Here is a 19,018-nt window from a genome sequence, read left to right as displayed (position 1 = left end):
TATTTTAGAGAAGGATCCATGTGCTGCTGAGAAGAAAGTGTATTCGTTCTTTGTTGGATGGCATATTCTATATAAGTCGGTTAAGTCTAAATTGTTGATTGTGTTATTGAGATCTATAGTTTCTTTTCAATTTTTGTTTGGGCGATCTATCCAGCGGTGAGAGAGGTGTGTTAAAATCGCCTAGTATTATTGTGTTGTGGTCTGTTTGATTTCTGGAATTGAGAAGGATTTGTTTGACGTACATGGATGAGCCAATGTTCGGGGCATAGATATTTATGATTGTTATGTCTTGCTGATTTATGCTTCCCTTAAGCAGTATGTAATGTCCTTCTTTATCCCTTCTGACTAGTTTTGGCTTGAAGTCCACATTATCTGAAATGAGGATGGATACTGCAGCTTTTTTGCTGTGTCCGTGTGCATGGTATGTTTTTCCCATCCTTTCACCTTTAGTCTATGGGTATCTCTTTCTATGAGATGAGTCTCTTGCAGGCAGCAAATTGTTGGATTTTTCTTTTTAGTCCATTCTGCCAGTCTATGTCTTTTGATTGATGAGTTCAGGCCATTAACATTCAGGGTTATTATTGTGATATGATTTGTATTCCCAGTCATTTGAGTCATTTTTGTTTTTTGGCATGATTTGGTTTCCCCTTTATTTGGCTATTCCTTTAGGCTAGTTCCTCCCATTGCTGATTTGCATCGTTGTTTTTCATCTCTTCCTCATGGAATATTTTGCTGAGAATGTTCTGCAGTGCTGGCTTTCTTTTTGTAAATTCCTTTAGCTTTTGTTTATCATGGAAGGATCTTATTTCATCGTCAAATCTGAAAGTAAGTTTTGCTGGGTATAAGATTCTTGGTTGGCATCCTTTTTCTTTGAGGGCTTGGTAAATGTTGTTCCAGGCCCTTCTAGCTTTTAGGGTCTGGATTGAAAAATCTGCTGATATTCTTATTGGTTTCCCCCTGAATGTAATTTGATTCTTTTCTCTTGCAGCCTTTAAAATTCTGTCTTTATTTTGTATGTTAGGTATTTTCATAATAATGTGCCTTGGTGTGGGTCTGTTGTAATTTTGTATATTTGGAGTCCTATAAGCCTCTTGTACTTGGTTTTCCATTTCATTCTTCAGATTTGGGAAATTTTCTGATATTATTTCATTGAATAGATTGTTCATTCCTTTGGTTTGTTTCTCTAATTCTTCCTCAATCCCAATAATTCTTAAATTTGGCCTTTTCATGATATCCCATAAATCGTGTAGATTCTGTTCATGATTTCTTACCATCTTTTCTGTTTGGTCAACTTTGTTTTCAAGATTAAATATTTTGTCTTCTATATCTGAGGTTCTGTCTTCCAGGTGTTATCTATTGGTTATGCTTTCTGTGGAGTTTTTAACTTGGTTTATTGTTTCCTTCATTTCAAGGATTTCTGTTTGGTTTTTTTTTCAATATCTCTAACTCTTTATTAAAATGATCTCTTGCTTCCTGTATTTGCTCCTTTAACTGTTGATTGGTGCGATCATTTAATGCCTGCATTTAACAACATTCTTAATGGTGAGAGGATGAATGCTTTCTTCCTAAAACTGGGAACAAGGCAAGAATGCCCTTCCTCACCACTGCTAGTCAGCATCACACTGGAAATCCTAGACAGTGTATTATAGCAGGAAAATTTTTAAAAGACTTACAGACGAATAGATTTTCTTTTTTTTTTTTTTTTGCGGTGCTGGGGATTGAACCCAGGATCTTGTGCTTGACAGGCAAGTTCTCTGCCAACAAGCTATCTCCCCCACCCCAGATGAATAGATTTTAAGGGAAGGAGGCAAACTGTCTTTAGTCACACATAGCCTGATTATCTAGGTAGAAATTTTGAAATAATCTGTTTTAAAAAGTTGCTAGAAGTAATAAGTGATGCCATAAGATCCAAATCTGCATATGAACGTCAGTAGTATTCCTGTATCCTAGTAATGAAGAGTTGGAATTTGAAATTAACAAAATAATGGCAGTATAATAGCACTAAAAAAAAAATCCAGTTTTTGGATGTAAATCTAAAACAAACAAACAAACAAACAGAATTTGTATACTGAAATCTACGGAAGAAAAAGACCCAAAGATAAATTAATGGAAAGATACACTGTGTTTATATATTGAGTCAATATTGTTTCCAATTTGATTGGTAGCTTCAGTTCAGTCCATATCAGAATTCAAGAAAATCTATTGTTATTAATCTTTTAATTGGTAAATTTATGGCATACAACAGGTTGGATTTTCTGTTGTTTTGTTGGTTTTGATTTTGTTTTTTTGCAGTGCTGGGGATCAAACCCAGAGTCTCACACATGCTAGACAAGCCCTCTGCAGCTGAGCTACATCACAACCCCAGCAGGCTGTTTTGAAATATATGTACATTGTATAATGGATAAGTTAAGCTAATTAACATATTTTATCTCACATACTTATTTTTATGGTGAGAATACTTAAAATCCACTGTTAATAATTAAGTATATAATACATTGTTATTTACTATAATAATCATGTGATAAAATAGATTCCTTGAAAATATTCCACTTATCTATATGAAATTTTGTATTCTCTGACCAACATCTTCCCAACATCCCCCTGCCACCACCAATTCTGTGGTAACCTCTCTTCTACTCTCTGCTTCTGTTAGTTCAACTTGGTACACATAAATGAAATCATTTGTTATTTGTCCTTTGGTGCCAGACTTATTTTGTTTAGCATAATGTCCTCTGAGTTCATCCATACTGTCTCAAATGACAGAATTTCCTTTCTTTTTAAGGCTGAATAGTATTCCATTGTATGTATGTGTCACATTTTCTTTATCTAGTCACCCACTGGTGGACACAGGTTGAGTTCATATTTGGCTATTGTGAATAATGCTAAAATGAACATGGGAGTACAGTTGTCTCTACTTTTCCTACTTGTCCCCAATAGTCCTTACATGTTATGATTTTTTTCTGTCTTTACTCCTTTTGTTTTTCAGTCATGGAAGTTTATATTAATAGATCTTCAAGCTCAGAGATTCTTTCCTCAGCATGCCCTAGGTTCTAATAAGTCCATCAAAGTCATTCTTTATTTTCGTTAGTTTTTAAAATTATAGCTCTTTTGTTTTTTTGGTTCTTTTGTAGGATTTATATTTTTTCCTTACACCTGTTTTGCATACTATCTACTCTATCCCTTAGAGCTCTTAGCCTATTATTCATTGTTTTTTTTTTTCAATTGTTGATCTGATAATTACCGCATCCCTGGTTCCACTTCTTGCACTGTCTTCTCAATTGTTTTTTGCATTTCAGTATGCCTTGTAATTTTTTTGATAGCTGAATGTGATGTCCGAGGTAAAAGGAACTACTATATAAACAGGTGTTTAATAATGTCATGATTAGGTATATGGGAGAAGTATATGTAGTTATATGACTGGACCATAGTCTTTTAGTGAGCCTGTGCTTCTGGACTGTGAACCTCAAAAGGACTTTTAAATTTCCTCACCTCAACCTCTTCAGATAGAACAGAATGGTTAAAGAGGGCTGAAATTATTTTCCTTCTTTTTACTTTGTTGGGCTCTGATAAAACATGAGCAGGTTAGGCTCTGGTTAAACAGTTTCTTTTTTACTTATTTATTTATTTATTTATTTATTTATTTATTTATTTATTTATTGGGTACCTAGGATTGAACTAGGGGTGCTTAACCACTGAGCAACATCCCCAGTCTTTTTTTGTATTTTGCTTATTTTATTTTTTTAATTTTTATTTTTACAGACTGCATTTTCATTCATTCTACACAAATGAGGTACAACTTTTCATTTCTATGGTTGTACACGATGTAGATTTATACCATTCATGTAATCGTATATGTACATAGGGTAATGTCTGTCTCATTCTATCTTTCCTTCCCCCATCCACTCCCACTCCATTTTCCTGTACACCATTCAAAGTTCCTCCATTCTTCTCTCCCCCCTGCCCACTACCCCTCATTATGTATAATTATCCACTTATCAGAGAAAACATTCGGCCTTTGGTTTTTTTGAGCTTGGCCTATTTCAGATAGCATGATATTCTCCAATCCCATACATTTACCAGCAAATGCCATAATTTTATTATTCTTTATGGCTGAGTAATATTCCATTGTGTGTATATATACCACAGTTTCTTTATCCATTCATCAATTGAAAGGCATCTAGGTTGGTTCCACAATCTAGCTATTGTGAATTGAGCATCTATGAACACTGATGTGGCTGCATCACTGTAGTATGTTGATTTTAAGTCCCTTGGGTATAGGCCAAGGAGTGGGATAGCTGGGTCAAATGGTGGATCCATTCCAAGTTTTTTGAGGAATCTCTGTAATGCTTTCCAGAGTGACTACACCAATTTGCAACTCCACCAACAATGTATGAGTGTACCTTTTTCCCCACATCCACTCCAACACTTAATAATATTGCTTGTGTTCTTGATAATAGCCATTCAAATTGGAGTTAGATGAAATCTTAGGTGGTTTTAATTTGCATTTCTCTAGTTATTAGAGATGATGAGCACTTTTTCATATATTTGTTAATCCCCTGTATATCTTCTTCTGTGAAGTGTCTGCCCAGTTCCTTAGCCCATTTATTGATTGGGTTCTTTGTATTTTTGGTGTAAAATATTTTGAGTTCTTTATCGATTCTGGAGATTAGTGCTCTGTCTGAAGTGTGTGTGGAAAAGATTTTTTCCCACTCTGTAGGCTCTCATTTCACATTGATTGTTTCCTTTTCTGAGAAAAAGCTTTTTAGTTTGAATCCATTCCATTTATTGATTCCTGCTTTTATTTCTTGTGCTATGGGGGTCTTGTTAAGGAAGTCTGGTCCTAAGCGAACATGATGAAGATTCAGTCCTACTTTTTCTTCTATTTGGTGAAGGGTCTCAGGTTTAATTCCTAGATCCTTCATCCATTTTGAGTTGAGTTTTGTACAGGGTGAGAGATAGGGGTTTAGTTTTATTTTACTGCATATGGATTTCCAGTTTTGCCAGCACCATTTGTTGATGAGGCTATCTTTTCTCCATTGTACATTTTTGGCATCTTTGTCTGGTATGAGATAACTATTTACATGGGTTTGTCCCTGTGTCCTTTATTCTGGTATACCTGTCTATTTTGGTACCAATACCATGTCATTTTTGTTACTGTTGATCTGTAGTAGAGTTTAACGTCTGATATTGTGATACCTCCTGTATCACTCTTCCTGCCTAACATTGCTTTGGCTATTCTGGGTCTTTTGTTCTTCCAGATGAATTTCATGATTTCTTTCTCTATTTCTTTTTCGTCGTCAATGACTTTGTCTTCATTTAGTTGCAAGTAGAGATTCCTGGTCTGTATCATATTTTACAATTCAATAGTTTCATATCACACAGAGGCTTGGGCAGTCAAAGGAGTCATTGTAGTGTGCTCCCAGCACCACTCACCCACATGAACATGCAGGGGCCATGTTCATGCTCACAGTGGTGACTTGGCTGTGTTCCACCATGATGCTTTAAGTTCAGTCATCTTCCGTTATTTTTGTTATCTTCTGCAGCTATCCTTTATTCTGCAGCATGAAGGATCCTAGGTGGCACTTGAAGATAAGGATATTTTTCAATTCTAAATAGGGATTGTGTTAATCCATCAGCTGTGAAAAGTCCTGTCATGCTTCTTTCTTCTCTGCAGACTCACAGGTTCTGCTTTTCAAAGCAGAAGTGAACAATAAACCCTTGGGATGAGAGATCAGGGCCAACTGGATAATAATTTGAACCCTTTAGCAATCAGCCACAGTTGCTCAGGCTGCCAGTCATTAGTGCAGAGAGAGGCTCTCTGAAGCCATGAGGAAGATGCTTACCTTGCCCAAAGAACCTTCCCCACAAGACTGGTATTTTCTGCTTCTTTGGAGTTGAGCACTGGCAACCAGGTGATTTGTGGTCCCTGCTCAGGAAGGAAGCTGAAATCTCAGATGTAGAAAGAGTTTCACATCCACTGGCAGGGGCTGCAGATCTGTCCTATTTAGGTCATCTGGAGGGCTTCTTTTCTCTCACACCACCAACAGTAGCTTTTTTAGGGTACTGGGTGAAAGCACCCAGAAACCACTCTGGGTGTGGGAACTCACGCAAGAGATTTTATTAAGTGGACAGGCAGAGTGTCTGCCCACAGGATGAGAGAGAGAGAAAAAAAAAATGAGAGAGAAAGAGAGAAGCGAGCAAGAGTAAGGAGGAGAGAGAGAGAAAATCTTCTTTGTCTATTTCTATAAGAAATGTCATTGGGGTTTTAATTGGGATTGCATTAAATCTGTATAGTGCCTTTGGAAGTATGACCATTTTGACAATATTAATTCTACCTATCCAAGAACATTGGAAATCTTTCCATCTTCTAAAATCTTCTTCAATTTCTTTCATTAATGTTCTGTAGTTTTCATTTCATTTTCACCTCTTTGGTTAGATTGATTCCAAATATTTTTTTGAGGCTAGTGTAAATGAAGTTGTTTTCCTCATTTCCCTTTCAGATGATTTATCACTTATGAATAAAAATGCTTTAGATTTATGTGTGTTGATTTTATATCCTGCTATTTTGTTGAGATCATTTATTAGGTCTAGAAGTTTTCTGGTGGAATTTTTTGGATCCTCTAAATGTAGAATCATGTCATTGGCAAATAATGACAGCTTGAGTTCTTCTTTTTCTATTCATATGTCTTTAATTTCTTTGGTCTGTCTAATTGCTGTGGCTAGTATTTCAAGCACGATGTTGAATAGAAGTGGTGATAGAGGGCATCCCTGTCTTGTTCCAGTTCAGTTTTTCTCCATTAAGAATGATGTTGACTGTGGGCTTAGCATCAATAGCCTTTACAATGTTGGAGTATGTTTCTACTATCCCTATTTTCCCTAGTGTTTTGAGCATGAAGGGGTGTTGTATTTTGTCAAACACTTTCTCTGGATCTATTGAAATAATCATATGATTCTTAACCTTGAGTCTATTGATGTGATGAATTACATTTATTGATTTCCAGATGTTGTACCAACCTTGCATCCCTGGGATGAATCCCACTTGATTGTGGTGCACTATCTTCTTAATATGTTTTTGTATGCGATTTGCCAGAATTTTGTTAAGGATTTTTGCATCTATATTCATCAGAGATATCAGTCTAAAGTTTTCTTTCCTTGATGTGTCTTTGTCTGGTTTTGGTATCACAGTGATATTAGCTTCATAGAATGAATTTGGAAGGGTTCCTTTTCTATTTCATGAAATACTTTGAGAAGTATTGGAATGAGTTCTTTGAAGGTCTTGTAGAACTCAGATGAGAATCCATCTGGTCCTGGGCTTTTCTTGGTTGGTAGGCTTTTGATGGCTTCTTCTATCTCATTGCTTGAAATTAATCTGTTTAAATTGTGTATGTCCTCCTGGTTCAGTTTGGGAAGATCATATGTCTCTAGAAATTTGTCAGTGTCTTCAAGATTTTCTATTCTGTTGGAGTATAGATTTTCAAAGTAGCTTCTAATTATATATTTCAGTGCTGTCTGTCGTGATATTTCTGTTTTCATCACGAATTTTAGTAATTTGAGTTTTCTCTCTCCTTCTCTTTGTTAATGTGGCTAAGGGTTTGTCTATTTTGTTTACTTTTTCAAAGAACCAACTTTTTGTTTTGTCAATTTTTTGAATTGTTTCTTTTGTTTCAATTTCATTGATTTCAGCTCTGATTTTAATTATTTCCTGTCTTCTGCTTTTGGTATTGTTTGTTCTTCTTTTTCTAGCACTTTGAGATGTAATGTTAGGTCATTTAATTGTTGACTTTTCTTGAATGCGCTCCATGCAATGAATTTTCCTCTTAGTACTGCTTTCATAGTGTCCCAGAGATTTTTTTTTATTGTAAATAAATGGGATACCTGTTGTTTCTCTGTTTGTACAGATTTTGATATGTTGTATCATCATTCTCATTTACCTCTAAGAATTTTTTTACCTCCTCCCTGATGTTTTCTGTTATCCATGTTTCATTCAATAGCATATTATTTAAAAAGGAGAAAAAAGAAAATCTACTGTATAGCAGTCATATACTAATGAAACCTCCCAGTGTTCAGTAGCCTGATGCATGAGAAGTACCTGACAATGAGCTTCAAGCCTCCAGCAGGCGTCTCAGGATGGGATTTGCCCCACCCAAAGATCGGAGCTACAGCTTCCAGGATTATCCAAGGTGGCTGCTCTGGCTTCAAAATGTGTTGGCAAATGGGGAGCTGCAGCTCAGGGGTGGATGTGGTCAGCTGGAGGTCCTGGAGACAGGATGCGGTTTGGTCCGGCAGGGGTCTTGGAGGTCCTGTGTATTTGGTGTGGTTGTGGGATCCTGGAGGCCGGGTGCAATCAGTCGGTCTGGGGTCCCGGTGATAGGGCACAGTCAGTTGGTCTGGGGTCCTGGCAGCAGGGAGTGATTGGTCGGGCTGAGGGATCCTGGAGATGGGGCTCAGTCAGTTTGGCCAGGGGTCCTATGGGACCTAGCTGTTGTCTCAAAATGGCGCAGCCACGTGTAATCAAACCTGCACGTACTGTAACAGTGAACTTCCAGGCAGCAGCAGGCAGCTGGTGCTCCACTGGCGGTTGGCGATCAGTTTGCTGACTGTTGTCGGACAATCGGGTGGTGAACCTCAAGCGTTGGGTGATGGATAGGAGTAAGGCAGGCGATGGACAGGTGAGAGGCAGGCAAATGGCGGATGATAGACGCCTGACAGTGAGCAATCTGCTCTCAAAAAAGGCGTCGATATGCTGGCAGACTGCAGGTCATCACAGCAGACAAATGGGTAAACACCAGGGGATTGATAAGCAGCAAAAACTGCCTCACTGAGAAACAGATATCCTCTGCTTGAATCCGGCGTTATGGAGCGACAAGGAACGCAGCCTCCCTCTAGTCCGCCATCTTGGATCTCCCCAATAGCATATTATTTAGTCCCCAGGTGTCAGAGTAGTTTCTGTTTTTTATTTTGTCATTAATTTCTAATTTCATTCCATTATGATAAGATAGAACACAAGACAGCATCTCTTTTTTGCATTTACTAAGGGCTGCTTTGTGGCATAACATATGGTCTATTTTCGAGAAGGTTCCATGTGCTGCTGAGAAGAAAGTGTATTCACTTGTTGATGGATGGAATATTCTATATATGTCTGTTAAGTCTAAGTTATTGATTGTGTTATTGAGTTCTATGGTTTCTTTGTTTAGTTTTTGTTTGGAAGATCTATCCAGTGGTGACAGCAGTGTGTTAAAGTCACCCAGAATTATTGTGTTGTGGTCTATTTGATTCCAGGAATTGCAAAGGATTTGTTTGATGTACATGGATGTGCTGTTGTTTGGGGCATAAATATTTACAATCATCATGTCTTCCTGATTTATGGTTCCCTTAAGTAGTCCAAAATGTCCTTCATTATACCTTCTGACTTGAAGTCCACTTTATCTGAAATAAGGACGGAAACCATCACTTTTTTACTGAGTCTGTGTGCGTGGTAGGTTTATTCCCATCCTTTCACCTTTAGTCTGTAGATGTCTTTTTCTATGAGATGAGTCTCTTGAAAGCAGCATATTGTTGGGTCTTTCTTTTTAATCCAATCTGCCAGTCCGTGTCTTTTGATTGATGAGTTTGGGCCATTAACATTCAGGGTTATTATTGAGATATAATCTGTATTCCCAGTCATTTGGACTTATTTTTGGTTCTTAACTTGACTTGGTTTCTCCTTTGGTTTTTCCTTTAAGGTAGTTCCTCCCTTTGCTGACCTACATTGTTGTTTTTCATTTCCTCCTCATGGCATATTTTGCTGAGAATGTTTTGTATCACAGGCTTTCTATTTGTAAATTCATTTTACTTTTGTTTATCATGGAAGGATTTTATTTCATCTTCAAATCTGAAGGTTAGTTTTCCTGGGTATAGGATTCTTGGTTGGCAACCATGTTCTTTCAGAGCTTGAAATATGTTGTTCCAGGCCCTTCTAGTTTTTAGGGTCTGGGCTAAGAAATCTGCTGATATCTGTATTGGTTCCCCCCTGCATGTAATCTGATGCTTTTCTCTCGCAGCCTTTAAAATCCTATCTTTATTTTGTATGTTAGGCATTTTCATTATAATGTGTCTTGGTGTGGACTGTTGTAATTTTGTGCATTTGGTGTTCCATAAACCTCTTGTATTTGATTTTCCATTTCATTAATCAGTTTTGGGAAATTTTCTGATAACATTTTATTGAATAGATTGTTCATTCCTTTGGTTTGTTTCTCTGTGCCTTCCTCAATCCTGATAATTCTTAAATTTGGTCTTTTCATGATGTCCCATAATTCTTGGAGGTTTCATTCAGGATTTCTTACTGTGTTCTCTGTTCGGTCAATATTATTTTCAATATTAAATATTTTGTCTTCATTGTCTGAGGTTCTGTCTTCCAAGTGATCTAGTCTATTGGTGATGCTTTCCATTGAGTTTTTATTTGGTTTATGGTTTCCTTCATTTCAAGGATTTCTGTTTTTTGGTTTTTGAGAATCTCTCTCTTTGTTGAAATGGTATTTTGCTTCCTGCAATTGTTCTTTCAACTGCTTATTAGAGTGATCATTCATTACCTGCATTTGCTCTCTTATCTCATCCTTTACTTCATGAATCAGTTTAATTAAATATATTCTGAACTCCTTTTCTGACATTTCTTCTACCATTCTTCACTGGATTCTATTAATATAGAATCTTGCTTTGTTTGGAACACTTTCTTCCCTTGTTTTTTCATGTCGTTCACATATCTTCCCCTCTAGCCATGCAGATCTGGTGTATTGCAATTTCGCCCATAGGCTTATAGTGACCTACAAGTTTCCAAAACCTCTTCTTTAAAGGGAGATCAATACTAGCAGCACCCAGTACAGACAATATGCAGCCCTAAACCAAATAGCCCCTATGAAGACATTAACAGAATTGTCATAATAAACAGAGAGGATGAGTTCAGTTATCATCTACAGAATAACAAATAGATTTGTGATGAGGTCTGCAGTTTCTAATGGAGGACAAAGAGGATGGGGAGGGGTGTAGGATGTAACTGTTAATGAGTTAAGAAAAGAGATATAGAAGTACTAGATCATAGAAAGAGTGAAAGTAATAATCAAAAGAAGTTGGTTGTTAGCATGAGAAAAGGGAGAAAGAGATTCTGAGGAAATAGGTAAATAAAAGGATAACAGAGAGAATGAGAAAAATAAAGAAATAAAAACTTAAAAATTTTCATACACTGTAACAGTCATATACTATTCAAACCTCCCAGTCTTCAGTAGCCTGGTGCATGAGAGGTACCTGAAAGTGATCTTCCAGCAAGCATCTCAGGATGGAATTTGCCCCCCCCCCCCCCGAGATGGCAGCTTCTGCTTCCAGGATGATTCAAGAGGGCCATACTGGCTTACAGACGTGTTGGCAAACGGGTAGCTGCTGCTCCGGGCATGGGCTCTGAGTCTGTGTGGGGTGCAGTCAGTCAGGCCCAGGGTCCTGTAGGTCCTGGTTATTGTCCCAAAATGGCAGCAGCCACCTGTAACCAAACCTGCAGGTACTGTGATAGTGGACTTCCAGGCAACAGCAGGCAGCTGTGATACACTGGTGGTCTGCGGGCATTCTGCAGGTTACCAGCAGACGATCAGCAGGTGGACCTTGGGCGGTGGGTGATAGGTGGGTGAAAGGCAGGTGATGGGCAGGCAAGAAGCAGGCCCACAGGCAAATGGTAGATGATAGGCGACAGTCAGTGAGCAATCTGCACCCAAAAAGTAGTCGATATGCTGGCAGACTATGGGTGATCAAGGTAGACAAAAGGAGTAAACTGCAGGGGATCAATAAGCAGCAAAAACTGCCTCACAGAGAAACAGATTTTCCTGTGCTTGAAATCCAAGTTACAGAGTGACAAGGAACGCAGCCTCCCTCTAGTCTGCCATCTTGGATCTCTCTTTGTACTTTATTTAGAAACAGGGTTTCACTGAGTCACTAAGTGCCTTACTAAGTTGCTGAGACTGGCTTTGAACTTGCCATCCTCCTGCCTCAACTTTCCAAAGCCACTGGAATTATAGGTATGTACCACCATGTCTGGCAAATAGTTTCTTCTTAAGAAGCATAGTACTCTAGGGTATTTTAAAATTTTTCTTATTTCCCCCTGATGGAGACATAACATTCCCCTCCCCATATTTGTGAGAATTTGGTTGAGTTCCTGGAGTTAAAACTCACAAAAGTGTGGAGCTATCATTGGATCTTCCTGGATTTTTTAACTCACTGTCCACACTGAACCTCCAGCAGTTTATCAATTGCAGTTTAGCCCTGGTTCCCTCAGTGGTTTCTATTCATGAATCTTATTCTGGGAAGCTGTGATTCCCTCTTTTTGTCTGACTCCCAAATCTTGTGGCAAGTGGTTTGCCTTTGTTCTTACCTCTCTACAGAGCCAAGATCCAAGAAGTTGATTTTTCAATCTGTTCAGCTTTTTATTTGTTGTTTAGGATAGAATGACATCTTCCAAGCTCCTTATACATGAAACCAGAAACTAGAAGTCTATTTGATTATCTTTTAATCAATATACAAATGTCCATACCAACTATAAGTTGAAAATGTACAGTAGAATTTTGAGGCTCTTAAAAATAATTTGTCCGTGGTACATTTTTTCTGGTGCTTCTTCTTGAAAAGTAGATTCGTAACACAAGTTTATAAGGTAAGTGTCATAAAGAAGGAATATTCTTTAAAACAGTGATTTTCAGAGTAACAATTTTATGTTGGGACATGGAAGAGGATTTAGGATTGTTTAGAAATCCCCAGTACTTGAATGGTTTTAATACTCTAAGCAGTCTGATTTTTTATGGTAGTGGGATTAGTGTTAGATGGAGTGGCAAATATTTCAACAAGAAAACTTTTTATTGTTCATCTATTTTTACAGATAGTTCTCCTCAGAATGTTTCCCTTGATGTGGCATCATTAGACATATTTGGGATAATTGTCTATTTCTTAACAAATATGATACATTGGCTCTTCCAATAGCTCTTCTATTTGTAATATCTATCAATATAGAGAACAGAGGAACTTTTAGTCTTTTTTTTTTTTTAAGAACTAGATGTTTTGCCTAGAGAATCAGAAGTTTGTTTCATTTCTAATTCTTTACTTCCTGTGACGTTTTTGAAAATGTTCAACCATATGTTGAATATAGTCTAAACAAGACATTATCCTATTCTGGTTTTTTTTCTGATCAAGTTCCCTATCTTACATAAACAAAAATGAATCATTATTTTTTGTGATGTTGAATTTTTGTGCTGTCTTAATCTTTCCTATCCTGTTCTTCTCAGTTTTCCCCATAATTAAGTGACCCAGTTGATCTGAATCTGACACTACCTAACAAAATCTTGAATTCTGAAATAAGCAGCTATTTTTCTGATAATTAAAAACAAAAACAAAAAAACTCTTAAGTTGTAGCCCACAACTCAGATCTAAACCATGGATTGCCTTCTGATTTTGCAGTTTTATTGGGATATTATACAATATGTATGAAAAATGTGAGAAAGGGCTGATTGTAAGAGGAGGAAGAAAAGGAAATAGGGAATGAGAACAAAGGTAAAATTGTATAGAGAAAAATGTTTCTTGAGTCTTAAGAAAATGTGAGATAGCTATTGCTTCCTTCTCCTAAGAAGTAGGCTTTTATCACTGAATTCACCCACAGATTATCTAAAATTGGCAAGTGATAATAAAAGTAGCTTCTGTTAAATTTAATATAGCAAACTTAATATGGCCTGCTATGTATAAGGGGAAATGCTGTATATTGAAAACATATGATACTTCCTGATATGTGAGAGTTATATTCCACTATCAGTAGAGAATAAAGGAACAAATGTAAATTGTCCACTGTGTGCCAGATATGTTCCCAGGTCCTATAAATATTTTATCCCATATCTTATTCCAAGAAATACATGGATTACCCCTTTACTCCCTTGTTTTGTAGTTTGGGCAATGAAGTCTGAGAATTTAAATGATTTTTCCAATGTTGTACAGCAGTAAGCTTATCGAGCCAGTATTTGGACTTTGCTTTATCTAGGACATGCACACATATCTATAGAAGGCACAATGAGGCATACACTTTTAGGGGCATAAAAATAGGCCATCAGGACTTAATGCCATCAAGGTCTCTTTAGTTCAGAATGTTTAAGGAAAGCTTCATGGGGGAAGAAACATTTGAGCCGGTCAAGGGTAGGATTTTTGCAGGTGGATATAGCAAGGAAGGCAAGTGAGGGAGGTGTAGAACTGGAATTGAATTTAATTCATTCAGAAGCCAAAGCACATGTTCCATCTATTACACTAAACTAGAACTGTAAGAGCACATGCAGGAAAACAAGACTGAAAAGGAATATATTACATAAGAAAGACTCCCAGGGACTGGGGTTGTGGCTCAGTGGTAGAATGTTTGCCTGGCATGTGTGAGGCACTGGATTCGATCCTCAGCACCACATAAAAATAAAGGTATTGTGTCCATCCACAACTAAAAAAAAAAAAAAAATGTTTTTTAAAAAAGAAAGGCTCCAAAGCAAGATCAATATAAGAACATGGAAGACCTTCAGTACAAATACAAGAAGTTCTAGGATACAGAAGAAATCATTCCAAAAACTAATTACCAATGGAGATTACATTGTATTTCTCTCCTTGGCAGCTGTTATCTCAGAACTAATATTTCAGAGGGTCTTGTGTATTGAGTAGGGGTAATAGAGCAATATGGAGGTAGAGCAGGGGGTGGGGCTATAAAGCAGAGAACTGGAAAATGCTTTTGATGGAAACCAACAATTTCTTTGATGTATTTATTTTTAGCGCAAACCATTTTTCAATATGGGACCTATATCAGAGGCTGATAAAAAACGAGCAAGCAACCAATCAATTCCACAACTAGTTGATTTATTGAAAATTGCAAAGAAGGAAAAAAAGGTTGTGATATTTGATCTTTTTGGTCCTCCACCAAAACATCCTCTCAGGAACACATTTGTTCGTGAAGTAGTAAGGGTGATCCTTGACTCGGAAATTGAGCAACATCTGGTATGTCTAAGTATACATGAAAAAAGTTGGGAGGTGGGTAGCATGTCCCAGGAATACAGTAGTTGAATTTGACCTACTTTATAGACCTGCACTGGGATCCTTAAGTAATTTTACTTTCTATAGAAATAAAAATCATTGCTTATACATCTACATGTGATTATCTGAGAAAGACCCAGTTAAATTTATCTCAGTGGGGGGAAATATTGAGAGTATTTGCTATTCTAAACCAAGTGAAATATCAGCACCTTGTTAGAGATGCTTGTGTATAACAACTGTGATGTGACCTGCACTATGATCAACATAGACCTGTTGGAAAGAGCCTTCATAATACTAAGACTTTGAAGACTTAGATTTAATGAATGATATAGAACAACAACTGGTTCTTTTTTGAATAAAGATTTGCTCATCATGTTTTTCAGAAGCAGCTCTCTGCATTTGGGCATTCAGTCATTCCAAATGGCTTAAATTCTCAGAATATGGGAGTATTATGAGTGAAACAGATACCTTCTTGAGAATGGAAGTATTTCCACAGATGAGTAATAATAGTGTCCTTGATGACAGGAAATATCTCCTCTCAAAGATAACTTTTCAGTATCACCAACCAGAAGAGGATTTTTTGTTTTGTTTTGTTTTACTCCATTTCATCCATATTTACCAACTCCTCATCCACTTTTCAGTGTGAAGCTTTCTGTACACAGTGGGTCCTTGACCCTTGATGTTAACTGGTAAATGGAGAAATCCTAAAAAAATTCAGCTCCAGAACAGCATGGTTAAAGTCCCCATTATAAGAGTTCACTGGACAATATTAGGCCAGGTTAACTCTTTTCACCAAGGACTGGAATTTTTTCTCTTTCCTATAGACTACTACAAGTGCTAGAGTGGAGTCTCATCCATTTTCCATGGGGCTGTTTGAACATAGAAAGCTAACTATCCACTGAAGAACTTCCTGTTTCTCCTTACAGATTTTTTGGTTACCAGCTCATGACAGGGAATATGTCAGGTATAAGGCTCCTGGTTTTCGGCATGTGGGTCGTTTACTCTCCATTGAATCCCTAACAAAACAGAATATCAGTATAATAAACGTTGACTACAAGGGGTTATTCTACAATGGGTTGAGGTAAGTGTTTAACCCCACCTCTCTTGGCATGTAAACGCCTTACTTGCACAGACTATACATCCCCACCTAAGGAACTTAACTTCCTCTTCTCATTTTAGGATTTCTTTGTGTGGTTATATTCTTGGAATTCTGTACTTTCTCCTTCCTATCCTTCCCTCCCTTCTCTGCCAGCAGACATTTATGAAGTGTAGACTATGCCTTTCAGCTCCTTCTCCTCTGTGCTCCAGTCTGTCACCATTCAACACACATTTTTGCATAGTTGGCATGTCTTTTTTTTTTTTTTTTTCATTGTTGCTGTTGTTGTTTATTACTGGCAATTGAACTCAGCCTTGTGCATGCTAGGCATGCACTCTTTCACTGAAGCTACATTCTGGCACTTTTTCATTTATTTTGAGGCAGCATCTTGCAACGTTGCCCAGGCTGGTGGAGAGTAATCCTGCTGCCTCAGCCTCCAGGATAGCTGCGATTACAGGTGCATGCAACTACACCTGGCCACATTTCTGTTTTTATATATGGTAATCATTGAAAAGTCAGAGCTCAAAACTTGTTTATTTCCTTTTGCCAAATGAATTGCAGTGCCTCATAAATAGTTTTGTGATCTAGATAGCCATATGTCTTATAGGCATAGTTACGAATATAACTAAACCATTATTAGGGAAAAATTAAAATATCCAAACATAAGAAGCAAGTAAAATTCTTAATTACATTTATAAATATACAGTTGAAGATAGATTTTCAGAATTAAAATACACAGAAATAAAATAACTCTTCTAGACTTAACTGTTTGCAATCACTTCTTAATTATCTCCCTAAAGTTTCCTTCATAAAAATTCCACTGTATACCATTCTGCATCTCAAGGCCTTAGTCAGGCTATCAGAAAATTATATATAACATGTGTATCTATTTTTACTTTTGTATCTATATGTTATATATATTACATATTGTATATATTTATATGTATGTAATATATGTATATGAAATTTTATGTCATATATTTATATGTAATATATATTTGTGTGTTATATATTTTATATTCTATTTCCTACTCAGAAGTTTTTTCTATTTGACTACTCTATTTTGAACATATTTTTTTCCTCTCATCTTTTCTCAAATTAAAACCATGTCTCAGATGATTTCCTTCTCTTATTGCTAACTTAGAGTGATCTACTAGGTGAAAACTAATTATAATGGCTTCCATTTATTGAGCCTTTATTAGGTGTCAAGTTATGTATTTGTTAGACTAGACTGTTTCAAATTCAGGCCTATGCATGTGACTTTGGACAAGTTTCAGTCATTTTTCTCCTTTGTAAATTAGTATAACAATAGTATCTGCTGGAATAGTTAAAGGATTAAATGTGATTGTTCATACTATGCACACAACAAAGTACTGAACAAATGTGAGGAGACTTTAAATCATCACCATCTATGTTGTGCAGTGGGTTTATCATTTCCAAGTTGCAGAGGTTAGATAGTTCACCAAAGTTAATATAGTTGGTCAGTGGTGAACCTGGTATTTAAATATAGGGTGGACAGACTCCAGAGTTCAAATTCTTTCACCCCTATGCCTTTAATGTTGTTCCATGGCCATGGTTATATGGGCATAGTTTTGACTGGCATCCAATTTAACAGGGGATCACTTCCTGAGTTCTTAAGTCAAGCAGTTTAGTTTAGTAAATATTTACTGAGTAGTAATATATACAGTAGTACACCATGATAGTTTTATATGAAGGTCAACATAAGCAAGACATCATCCATCTCCTTAAGGAAGGCATATACTATATATAGTAAGGGGAATAGGCTTTTTCCTTCCAGGTATAATACAGAGTCATTCATGATCAGTTCATGAGCAGGAATCTGTTATAAACAGATATATGAAGGGAATAAATGAAGGGAATGAAGAATTTTAAGAAAGTAAGCAGTTATAGATTAAATATTTGTAATGCTTATGACCAGAATATTTTTAAGATTCCATATCTTAAGATCATATAATATTTGTCTTTCTATGCCTAGCTTATTTTATGTAGTATAATGTTTGCCAGGTTTATGCACATTATTATTATTATTTTTGTGGTGCTGGGGATTGAACCCAGGGCTTTGTACATACATGTGAAGCAAGCACTCTACCAACTGAGTTATATCCCCAGTCCCATTCATTCACATTATTGCAAATGACATTTTCCTTCTTTTTTGAAGCAAAACAATATTCCATTTTTTAGATATCTTAGTCCATTCATCCATTGATAGACACTTGGATTGATTTCATATCTTGACTGTTGTGAATAATGCTGCTGTGAGCATGGGAGTACAGATAGCTCTTTGCCATATTGATGTAATTTCCTTCAGACACATACCCAGAAATGGGATTGATAGATCAAATGACAATTCCAATTTTAGTTTTTTAAGGATCCACCATCCTGTTTTCCTGTATTCATTATGTTCCTACCAACACTATATGAGTTCACTTTTATTTATATCCTTGCCAACACTTGTTAACTTTCATCTTTTTTATACTAACTCTTCTAACAGGAGAAAGGTAGTAACTTATTGTGATTTTAATTTGCTTTTCTTGAGGATTAGTAATGTTAAGTATTTAACTCATTTTTTAAAAAATCAAGTGGTTTTTGAGTTCCTTATGTATTTTTGATATTGAACCCTTTATGTTTACATACATTTTCTGACACTTGATGGGTTTTCTCCTTGCTCTGTGCAGAAGTTTTTAGTTGGTGTAATTCTATTTGTCTGGTTTTTGTTGTTATTGTTACCTATGCTTTTGGGGTCAGATCTAAGAAATTATTGCCCAGACTAATGTCCTGGAGCTCTTCCCCTGTTTTCTTCAAGTAATTTTTACTCTTTCAGATCTTATATTAAATCTTTAATTCATT

At 36.6% G+C, this 19,018-nt stretch overlaps 1 protein-coding gene across 1 annotated transcript in view; it reads left to right on the top strand.

The window, feature by feature from the left end:
- The window catches only part of GDPD4 (glycerophosphodiester phosphodiesterase domain containing 4), a gene marked incomplete at its 5' end in the record, with an annotated part of 109,053 nt that overhangs the window by 73,163 nt on the left and 16,872 nt on the right, over window positions 1–19,018 (top strand). The window contains 2 exons of the mRNA XM_079103567.1: window positions 14,797–15,018; window positions 15,981–16,135. Of these exons, the coding sequence (XP_078959693.1) occupies window positions 14,797–15,018; window positions 15,981–16,135 (377 nt within the window). The remainder of the gene's footprint in view (window positions 1–14,796; window positions 15,019–15,980; window positions 16,136–19,018) is intronic.

This window comes from Sciurus vulgaris (genome assembly GCF_902686455.1).
Source record: "Sciurus vulgaris genome assembly, chromosome: 11".
In the NCBI taxonomy this organism is placed as follows: Eukaryota; Metazoa; Chordata; class Mammalia; order Rodentia; family Sciuridae; genus Sciurus; species Sciurus vulgaris.
This window is presented reverse-complemented; position numbering and strand designations above follow the sequence as displayed.